Source organism: Panthera onca, chromosome C1 (genome assembly GCF_046562875.1).
Source record: "Panthera onca isolate mPanOnc1 chromosome C1, mPanOnc1 haplotype 2, whole genome shotgun sequence".
Lineage (NCBI taxonomy): Eukaryota > Metazoa > Chordata > Mammalia > Carnivora > Felidae > Panthera > Panthera onca.
This window is the reverse complement of record NC_138346.1, coordinates 18,554,588-18,565,522: the sequence shown is the minus strand read 5'-3', so window position 1 is coordinate 18,565,522 and position 10,935 is coordinate 18,554,588. Positions and strand designations below refer to the sequence as shown.

At 55.5% G+C, this 10,935-nt stretch overlaps 1 protein-coding gene across 9 annotated transcripts in view; it reads left to right on the top strand.

Annotated features, from left to right (window-relative positions):
• Positions 1-2,883: 2,883 nt before the first annotated feature.
• Positions 2,884-10,935, top strand: part of SPEG (striated muscle enriched protein kinase) — a 56,982-nt gene continuing 48,930 nt past the window's right edge. For 2 of the 9 annotated variants that reach the window (XM_078450853.2, XM_060623711.3), the window contains exon 1: positions 2,898-3,493. In XM_078450853.2, the coding sequence (XP_078306979.2) occupies positions 3,115-3,493 (379 nt within the window). In that variant the 5' untranslated portion in view covers positions 2,898-3,114. Of the gene's footprint in view, positions 3,494-10,403; positions 10,533-10,935 lie in introns of those variants that run through there. The other 7 variants (XM_078450854.2, XM_060623715.3, XM_060623722.3 and 4 more) reach the window with 6 other exon arrangements.

Genomic DNA, 10,935 nt, shown 5'->3' with positions numbered 1-10,935 from the left:
ATGGGCCTGTGCCCTCCCTACGGGGCCCACACACCCCTGAGCACACATCAATGAATGGCCCCCCTTATGGACCTTCTGCCAGGAGATACACAAGCCATGTCCCAGGCCCTGCGCCAGGCCCTGTTAAATAGTTAATATTCATTTTAATATTTAATATAATAATTTAAAGCCATCACAACAACCTAAGTCAGATCATGTAATTCCTCAGCTCAAAATCCTCCGAAATGACTTCCCGTTTTCACTAAGAATAAAAGTGCCATGGCCTACGAGATGCTTGCTGTCTGGCCCCTGCTACCCAACTGACCTCATGTCCCTCTACCCTCCCTACCACTCCCTCCAGCCCCACTGGCCCCTGGCTCTGCTTGGAGCCTACCAGGCACGCTCCCCCCTCTGCCAGAAGCAGTCCTCTCCAGATATCCACACCTTTTGTTCCCTCACTCCTTTAAGATTGGCTCAATTATTCCCAGTGAGCCTCCAACCACCCTATTCGAAAGTTCAAGCCCCATCACGCTCCCATCTCCCTTGCCCTGCTCCATTTCCCCCGCAGGGCAGGAATCCTTGTCTTTTTTGTCCACTGCTATATCCCTACTCCCTAGGACAGTGCCAAGCACAGAATAGGAACTCAAGAATGTTTGTTGAATGAACGAATAAATCCTGAGTTGGGCTACCCCATTTTATAGATGAAGAAACTGAACCTCTATGACATTAAGTGACTTACTCAAGACCACACAGTTCATTTATTCAACCAACTGACCAACCAACCAACCACCCAGTCAACATTTACAGACCACCTAACTGCATGCTTTCTGAGCGAGTTGTTGAGGTCTAGTGGTAGGTGGCTTTGGATTACTGGGTTTTGTTCTTCTTTTTTTTTTTTTTTTTTAATGTTTATTTTTGAGAGAGAGAGAGGGAGAGAGCACTCCAGGTGGGGAGCAGCAGAGAGAGAGAGGGAGGCTCCAGGCTTTGAGCTGGCAGCACAGAGCCCGACGCAGGGCTCGAACTATGAACCGTGAGATCATGACCTGAGCCGAAGTGGGACGCTTAACTGACTGAGCCAGCCAGGCGCTCCTCTAGTTCTTTGTTCTTGATGTTCCATCTGCTTGTGAAGCCTCCTGCCCCGCCCCCCGCCACTTTTATCTTTTTAGAATTACATTCATGTTTAATACTTCATTATCAATGGCTTCCAGGGATCGGCAGAGGGGATGTGGTTGTGCACAAAAGGGATATTCAGGCAAATATTTAAGGTGATGTTCTGTATGGTCCTGAGGTAGAGGATGCACAATTCTGTGCTTTCGTCAAAACCCAAAGAACTGAACAGCACAAAGAGTAAGCTCTAATGCATGCAAACAACAAAGAAATTTCATTCCTCAAGGCTCTTAATCCCTGTGGACATAATTCAGTGCTTAAATTGTCTCTTCTGTACCCTCTGCATTCACATGCACAAGCACACTTTGACTTTGGTCTTCCCGAGTGAGGGTGGGGGGTGAGGTGACATTGAGAGTAACTTTCTGCATCTCAGAATGACTCAGGGCTCCTCCTCGGGCTCCTCTCTGCCCTCCCAGGCTTCACTCCTTGAGGCTCAAGTTCAGGCCTGGGTCTGTCACCTGAACTTTTGTTTAACTTTTTATTTCGAGATAACTGTAGATTCACATGAGATTCTAAGAAACAATACAGAAAGATACTTCACTTGGCGATCCCCAATGGCTCCGTGTTGCATAACTATAGTACAATGTCACAACCAGGAAATTGCCACCCACTTTCTTGACATTTTACCAGTGTTCCATGCACTCATTAGTGTGTGTGTGTGTGTATGTGTGTGTGCACGCAATTTTATCACATATGTAGATTCATGTGGCTACCACCAGTCAGCGTATGAACTGTTCTGTTGCATAAGTCTCACTTGAACTTTTAAGACCAGTAATGTCCCATCTTGATGTTTGTCAAAGTGCAACCCTTAGATGCATCTGAGTCACCTGGGCCACTTGTTAAATGTGCAGATTCCTGGACCCTCCCAGCACCCCCGATGCACCTTGGTCTCTGGGGGTGGGGACTGAGAGTCTGTACTTTCAACAGGTGCCATACTTTGAGAACCACGCTGTAACTGACCTCCAGCTCTCCCATCAACTCCGACTCACCCTGAGCACCATGGCTGCCAAGAGGGATCCTTCTAAAACACAGCTCTGACCATGTTATCCTGCTGTGTAACTCCCTGTAGCAGCGCCCCACTGCCATCAGGATACAGACCTTGCAAGCAAAACCTCCACTCACCCCACCCCACTGCAGTTCAATGTCTCCAAACTCCTCTTAGAACATGTCATCTACTTTCAGCTTGCTCTGATTTAGGTCATGCTGTTCCCTCTGCCTGGAACGTCCTTCCACCCTTCTCTGCCTGTTGCAACCCCTATTCAACTACCCATTTTTAACAGATGAGGACTTGGGGGTTGAGAGAGCTTCATTACCACCCCGCAAGTTAGGGCAGGACCAGCTGGGAGCCTGAATCCACTGACTCCCTGTTCCTGGGCTTACTGTTCACCAGGCTGGCATGGAGGCTGGGGGTGGCCACTGGTCCTTCTTCCTGGCTGTCTACTCACCTCCGCTGAGGCCTGCTTCCCCATCTGTCTCTTAGACATGTCATCCAGGACCTCCTCTCCCTCTCCCCCAGCTGGGAATCAGCAGCACCAGGGGAGGGTGGAAGGAAGGGCAATGTGATGAGCCCAGGGGTAATCCGACTCCAGACTCCTGAGTGGGCCGGGGGCGGTGCACCATGGGGGATGGGGCCTGGAACCAGTCCTCAGGGCCCCCATTTAAGCCGGTGTTGGAGATAGGGGCTCCTGGAGAGAGGGAAGGGGCAGTCTGGAGTCCAAGTCCCCTCCTCTGCTGCCCCCTCCCTCCACTGCTCCCTCGCAACCCGAGCCGGGGGGCCTAAAAATAGCCCCCGAGGCGCAACCGGCCGGCCGCCCTGGTGACCTTCTGGGTAACACAGGCCGAAGGCGGGCGGGCGGCAGGAAGGCAGGGCGCCGGCCCCCCAGGACTCGTCTCCCAGGGCACCATCCCCCGGGTGCCCCCCGTGGCCGTCCGGTTCCAGCGTTTCCCCCAGCCCAGCTCGCAGAGGCCATGCAGAAAGCCCGGGGCACGCGAGGCGGGGACGCGGGCATGAGGGCACCCCCCAGCCCCGGGGTGCCCCCGAAGCGAGCCAAGGTGGGGGCCGGCGGAGGGGCGGCGGCCGGGGCGCCCGTCTTCCTGCGGCCCCTGAAGGACGCGGCGGTGTTGGCGGGCAGCGACGTGCGGCTGCGGGTGGCGGTGAGCGGGACGCCCCAGCCCAGCCTCAGCTGGTTCCGGGACGGGCAGCCCCTGCCCCCACAGGCCCCTGAGCCCAGCTGCCTGTGGCTGCGGAGCTGCGGGGCGCAGGACGCCGGCGTGTACAGCTGCAGGGCCCAGAACGAGCGGGGCCAGGCCTCCTGTGAGGCTGTCCTCACGGTGCTGGAGGTCGGAGGTAATGGGGAGGCGGGGGTGCCCGGTGGGGAGGGGTGCTCGGAGCCGGACAAGGACTGCCAGGCCACGTGGGGAGGTCCCGGTGCATCCAGGTCTCTTCCCAGGTGCTCGGGCTTCTTAGCTGCGCTGACCCAGAAGTGCCCATAAGAGGAAAGTGTGTGCTGGGGGGAAAGGGGTGTCAGAGTAGAGAGGCTTCCCCCACAGGAAGGTCAGAGGTCAAGGGTCAGCATTTGGTAAGCAAAACCTGAGCCCCACTCAGGCCTCTCTGGGACTTCCATAGTGAAAGCCCTCCTAGTTTCCAGTAAAGAGAGTCCTCCTGGGGAAAAATCCTCTTCATCAGCTCAGATAACTTAGACTTGGGACCCCTGACAGGTGTGCACACGTCTGAAAGAGGGGCGGGCTCCCCAGGTCCCACTGCGATGTGAAGGGATGGGTCAGAGCTCCTCACAGTCCGTTGCTGGGGAGGGTTGGTGTAATGGGCACCAGGCTAGTTAGAAGAAGCCAGTGGGTAGACAATTATGAACAGAGTGCAGAGCATCAGAGAGTGAAGCTAGGTCTGGGGGCTCCCCGGTGTGCAGGGAGGAGGGTGCTTGAGAATCCACGTGCAAGGGTGTGCACGTGCATGTGCGTGTGTACCTATGCGGGCCGTGGAGGGGTCTGGTGGCACAAGCAGTTGAGGGATGGGATGGGATGGGATTTGTGGAATTGGGATGGAAAGACAATCGGCCATGTATGTCTACCTGAGGTTCAGAGGGCGTGGAAAGAGGATGCTCAGGCCTGTGCTTGGGCCCCTGCCCATGTGGGGGTAGAGTGCCAGGCTCGTGTGTGAAGGGACAGATGTCGATCTGAGGCAGAAGGGAGGGGACCGAGATTGGGCCTGGTCCTCAGGGTCCTGCTGGGGCTGGTGTGGGGGCCAGGCCAGGGCGGACTCTCCCGGGGTCAGTGTCTGGGTTTCCTTAACTTTCTCAGCCCCTAAACCAGCCAGTTCTTCTCTGCAGACAGAACCAGAATCCTGGGGAAGTAGGCTGGAGTTGGGGAGATGGCAAAGAGCGTGGGGATCACTGATCACTGAGTGTGTCCCAGGCGTCTTCAACAGGGAATTCTCATTCCAGCTGGGTGGTGTTGTGTAGGGGTGCACCCTTGGGTAGACACAAGGAGGAGGCACAAGGATGGGGGACCTCGGTAGCTGACTCTGAGTTACAGCGTGTCGGAAGATGGAGCAGGGGCTCAACCTCCCTCTGTCAGCATCCCCCCTCTCTCCTGCGTGCCACCCTGCTCACCCCCACAGTCTTCAACAACTGGTTCCTCGGACTTCCTGTGGCCAAGCCTGGGACGGAGAGGGTCAAGGCTGGCTTCTCTTGATTAGCCTTGTACTTGGCCAGGCACAGGAGTCGGGGAAGAAGACCCATCCTGGTAGTGCTCTGAACTGGGGGAGGATCGGAGTCCTTGGGGATCTGGTCCCCTTGGGGCAAAGGGGACCGAAAACAGAACATAAACCGAAGTGCATGATAGATAGGTTGGTGAGAATACAGTCTGGGGGAGAGAGATTTTAGGGAGGGGAAAGAAAGCACTGAGGAGTGCCATATTTGTTTCAAGTTGAAATGACCACAGAGAACCGTAGCTCCAAATACTTCCTTTTGTAGGCGAGGACACTGCAGTCCAGAGTGGAGAAAGATCTGCCAGAAAAATATTGCTAGTTATGGCCACCCCAGAATTAAGAGCCCATTCCTCCTGGTTTCCACCTTGGGGGCTTTTTTACTACTCAAGGAGTTCTGGAGGTAGGAGAGAGAAAGAGAAAGGGAGGGAGGGCAGCTGTCCATTGTATGGGGAGTAGCCCAGACCTTCTCTTTCAGAGGAGAGCCTTCTAGCCTGCTCTGGTTCCTCAAAGTGGGGAGAATGACAGGGTGCTAGAGCCCTCCTGCAAGATGTGTTTCCTCAGTCCCTCTGTAAACTGGGTAGCATGGTTGGCAGGGCTGAATGCTGGCGGGGCGTATCTAGATAGAGGCCAGGAGGATGGTCTCCAGGCTGCGCTGGTGGAACAGAGGCGTGGGGTAGGAAAGGACCCTAGGTGCCCCGGGGACTGGACTTGGGGCCTTTTGGCAGTTATGTTAAAACAGAAAGAGGAGTGGGCTGCAGCAAGTCATAAGTCGCATTTGAGAGCTTTTTCCTACGGGCAAAATCTCTACCCCAAGACCAGTCTTATTATTTATTTATTTATTTGTTTGTTTGTTTATGAGAGAGAGGCAGAGGGAGAGAGAGAGAATCTTAAGCCGGCTCCCTGCTCAGCACGGAGCTCCATGCAGGGCTCGACCTCACAACCCTGAGATCGTGACCTGGGCCGAAATCAAGAGTCAGACCCTCAACCTACTGAGCCACCCAGGCGCCCCTACCCCAAGACCAGTCTTATAATTATTATCAGTAGGTAATAATTCTTGGTAGTAATCTGTAATGTTATGACGAGCTCCACAGTACTGCATGGCAGATGACACATTATCATATCTGTTGATATATAATTGAAGTCCCATAGCAATCCTGGGGGAGCTGGTGGAGAGGATTAAATGTCATGTCTTATACAGATAGAAGGTGGCTCAGCTGGATTTGGGGGGGGGGATCTGATTCGCCGCAAAGAACTAGGTGCTTAACTACTACGCCCCTTTCACATGATTTGGGGGAGGGCAGAGCTTTGCTTGGTGGTGGTGGGGGACTGACTGCATGAGTCTGGCTTCCTCCTCCTCCTATTGCCCAGTCCCCGCCACCCCACACCCGCCCCCCGCCCCCACTGCCAGTCCCTGCAGTTACAGGTCTTGGTCAGAGGCAGCTGGGCCAACAGCTCAGCATTGCTCAGACTTACTCATGGAAAACTTTTCTTGGTGGGGATCGACAGCAGGAGGACTTCAAGGTTCTCGAGGAAGCCAAGCCAGGACCTGGCTGCAGAAGAAGGAGGCAGTTTCCTGGCTGGGATTGCTGTCTGGCTCCGGAAGACAGGGTGATGCTAAGGCTCCTGGCACTCCTCCTGAGATGTTAGCTCAAGGATGGAGGCATATTGGCATGGCTTGGGGAGACTGAGGCCTTAAGAAGACAAGTGGGCCACAGGCTGGAGAGTTTGGAGGATGGGACACAAGAGAGTGGGGTTTGGGGTGTAGAAATGAGGAAAGACTAGGAATAGTGAACATGGCAGACATGTAGGCTACCTGTAGAATCCTTAGCATGTGTACAGAACCCTCTATCATTCCATTATTTAATCTTCTAAGCCTAGATTACTGTTGTGATGGTTACACATACAAGAAAACTGGCGTTCCAAGAGGGAATTGACTCAAGGTCACATGCCTACAAGAGGTGTCAGAGCCAGATCTGAAAGCCAGGTCTTTGGGTTCAGGTCCACGTTGCCTGTCCTCAGGAAGAGAAGCATGGGAAGACTAAAGGCAAGGATCTATCATCATTAACCATCCTTCTCCCAACCATATCCCCAAAGCCATCTTCTGGCCCGTAGCTGGTCCAAGATAGGCGGGGGCATTCTCTTTCATGACTGGGTTGTGGAGCGATGTGCAAATCAAGTGACCAGAACAAGCACCACCCTCAAAGCTTGGGACATGTGTGGTTGGAGGTGGAGGCTTAAAGGGCAAGGGGTAAGGAGGACAAGGCACAGCCGAGAGAAGGGGCAAGCTGACAGTGCTTACCCTGTTAGTTGCGTGTTGTGTAGCTGGAGTCTGGAAGACTCTGGTTTCAATCAGAAGGGCCAAAGGTCAACAGAGAGGAGTGGGCCATGCTGGGGACTTGAGAGCATGGAGAGGAGAGGTTAGAGACAGGGAGAGAGGGCTTGTTCAGCAAGGAAAAGGTGGGAATACACCAGAACCTGTGTTGAGGAATATTCTGCAGTTCTCTTTTTTCACCAGGAATTCGGAGTGTCTGGATGAAAAGCCAGGAGGAGACTAGTATGGAGTTGGGAATGGGTGGGGAGAGTGTCGCCATCCATTCATGCCCAGGCCTCATCAGGTAGGGGAGGAGGAGCCAGAGTGGCAGCAGTGAGGAGCCCTGGGATAAAAGAGAGACAGGAGCAGAGAAGCCCCAAAAGAGCCAAAGCCCATGCAGGAGAACTTTCCTGAAGCCAGGGAAGGCTCTCCTGGGAAGATCCTGAGTGGAACTTGAAATGACCATTTCTCCAGCTATTTCTTAGGAAAGGGTCTGGGTCTGGACAGAGGAGGGAGGAGGGCTCGATGAATGAGCTGTTCCAGGAAGATTTACCATCCCTATCCCCACCATCCCCAGCTCTGCCCTCCCCTCTCATTTTATCGAGTGTCTACTGTGGGCCAGGCACTGTTTCAGGTGCTTGGGCTACATGAGAGGAGGGGAAACCCCCAAGTTCCTGTCCTAGAGATTACATCCTAGTGAGGGGAGACAGACAATATGCAATCAACACAATAAATAAGTAAAAATATTATGGTATGTCCGAAATGCAGAGCAGGGTAAGCAAAAGGAGGGAAGGGGGAAACTGGACCTTCCAGGAAGGAAAGAGAAGAGGCAAGGAGGAGGGGAGTGGGTGCATCTGACTCTGAGGAGGGTCCGTGTGAGAGATCGGGCATGGCATGATGAGTTGGGCTTTCTTTGGAAGGGGAAATGCTAGCAGTGTGGGAACTGGAAGTCTGGGTTTGGGGAAATGACAAAGGGGCACACCTGTCCAGCCATGGAGGGGAAAATGGGGCAATCTAGGGCCAGCTGGGGGTGGCCCACCCTGCAAGCCTATCGCAGGCCAGCCCTGTGGGGGTGAGCAGTGCAGACCCAGAACAGGAACACAGAATCCCACAGGCCTGTCCTCGGCCCAGCTGTCCCGTCACTCACGCCCGCTGCCCATTGGTTATTTTTGCTATGGAATGTGCCAGCCCCTCGGATTCTCCTGGGGAACAGGGGCTCAAGTTACCCCCTCTCCTCACTCAGCTTCCCCATCTGTGAGTGGGTGTGTTTGGGGGTGGGCAGGGAAAGCGCCTGTGGGTGTCCAGGGTCCTCTGACTGGAACCGATATGGACGCACACGTGTATGCTCTGAGTGTACATCCCCATGCACATACCTGTACATGCGACACTTGCCTTTGGGGTTCTGGGAAACAGGACCACCTGTGTGCACCCAGAATGTACAAGACATGACTTTAAACTTAAAAAGAAGGGGCGCCTGGGTGGCGCAGTCGGTTAAGCGTCCGACTTCAGCCAGGTCACGATCTCGCGGTCCGTGAGTTCGAGCCCCGCGTCAGGCTCTGGGCTGATGGCTCGGAGCCTGGAGCCTGTTTCCGATTCTGTGTCTCCCTCTCTCTCTGCCCCTCCCCCGTTCATGCTCTGTCTCTCTCTGTCCCAAAAATAAATAAAAAACGTTGAAAAAAAAAATTTAAAAAAAAATAAAAAAAAAAAAAATAAAAAAAAAAAGAAAAAGGTCCATAAATTCAAATAACTTCAGAAGCCCAGTAGAAATTGATAACAGAGAGGTATTGTCGTCAGGGGCTGAACTTGAAGGTCCATGCCCCACCTAAAATAGAGTGCAGGCTAAACAAAACTCATCAGTTGGCTGCGTATTTATTTTGGACCCCTGTTTTAAAGAAACAAAGTTAGGGAACATACTGACTTATTAGCATGTGAGGCTCTATTGCATAGTGGTCAATAACTCGGTCACAGTGCTTGGGTTAGAATCCTGGCTCCCCCAGTGATTGGCTGTGTGACCTTGGGCAAATAACCTCTCTCTGCCTCAGTCCTGCCTCTCATTGTAAAGCTTAAATGAATTGATTCATGTAAAAGTGCTTAGCACAATGCTCAGTACATACTAAGCATGCAGTAATTGTTAATGAAGATGACTTTGTAGTCACAGCTCAGAAACCAGGAATGGCACTACTTGTGTATGCTGGGGTGGGGATTTGGATCTAGAGGACAGGGTGACACAGAACCTGTATGGCTTTGGCTAAGTGATAGGACTTCTCTGAGCCTTAGTCACTTGTCAGTTAAATGGAGCCTGTTAAATGTCCATAAGGGGTTGTTGTCAATGAGGTAACATTTATAAAGTGCCTGGCACTTAGTAAATGCTTAAGAAACTTAGTTATAATGATTGCTGGGTGGGGGGAAGGAAGGGTTGAGTTTTGTGTAGGCAGAGTGTGTGTGGTTCTGAATGGGAGAGGGACAAAGGAAGTCTGGGAGTACACTCACCTATGAATGAGAAAATGGGTCCTATTTGTGAATAATAGTATCTCTGGGCACCTTAGCTGGTGTGTGTGTGTGTGTGTGTGTGTGTGTGTGTGTGTGTGTGTATGCGCCACTGGGGTAGGGACAGAGTACCTACCATCAAGAAACTCTAGGGCCCTCTCTGGCTCTCCTGAGGAGCCAGAGGGTTTTTAGTCTCGGTCCATGGCAGCACGGAGCCCCCACCCACCAGGACTTTTACCCCGTGTGTGACCTAGACGCCCCCGCCCGGCGCTGTGGCCCTGCGGCGTGTTCCCGCGGTGACGAGTTCGGTACTGCCTGGCACAGTGGAGTGTGCGCATGTTTGTGGAGTGAGCGAGTCGAGATGCGGCTGACCTTCCAGAGCGGCCCCGCGGGACGCGAGTGGGGGTGGCGTGGAGACCGCGTCGGGCTGCCAATGAGAGGGTGGCCCGAACTCTCATAGGGGCCACTGCACCCCGTTCTGTGCCTCAGTTTCCCCATGTGCCCAGGGCCCGGGAGGCAGGTGCGGGGCGGGGGTGACCGGAGGCAGGTGAGCGCCGCCCCGGAGGTCGCAGGGGAGCAGGCCTGGGAAGGGGCGCCAGGTGGGGTGCAGGCTGGCGGGGGAGGGGCGGGCTCTGGACGCCGCCGCCGCCGCCGCCGCGGCCGCCGCCGCCGCCTTCCCCCCGCCCGGGCTCCAGCGGCCCCGCGGCTCCTTCCGCCACCGGCGCCGGCTCCCGCCCGCTCCCCCGCTCGCCCCCGGCCCCGCCTCCGACTCCGCCCCGCCCCCGCCCGTCCCCTCCTCGCCCGGCCGCCGGCGCGGCCCCCTCCCCCGCCATGAAGAAGCTGTGGGTGAAGAAGCGTTTCCAGGTGAGGGCTCCGGGGGCGGGCGGCGCCGGGAGGGGGCGGGCAGGGCTGGGCGCCCCAAGGGAGGGCGGGTCACCGCGGCCGGGCCCCGGGGGAGGGGGCGCCGGGGCCGCGCCCGCCCCACCCAGCGGCCCAGGGCCGCGGCCGGGCGCGCTGTGGGGGGCTCCCCAGACTGCGTGCCGCGCGCGCCGGCCCCTCCCCGTGCCGAAGGGCAGACCCCCAGTTGCCCGCAATCCCCGCGACCCCCCGGGAAGGCCCCCGCCGCAGTTCGGCGTGGAGCACCCACTGGCTTCTTTGCCACCCCGTCCCCTCTCGCCTCGGTCCAACCCCGGCCCCCCGCCCCGGCTTTCCCCAGCCCCCCCACTCTGGAGCCTTCCATCTTCCCGAGCTCCTGGAAGCAACGCAC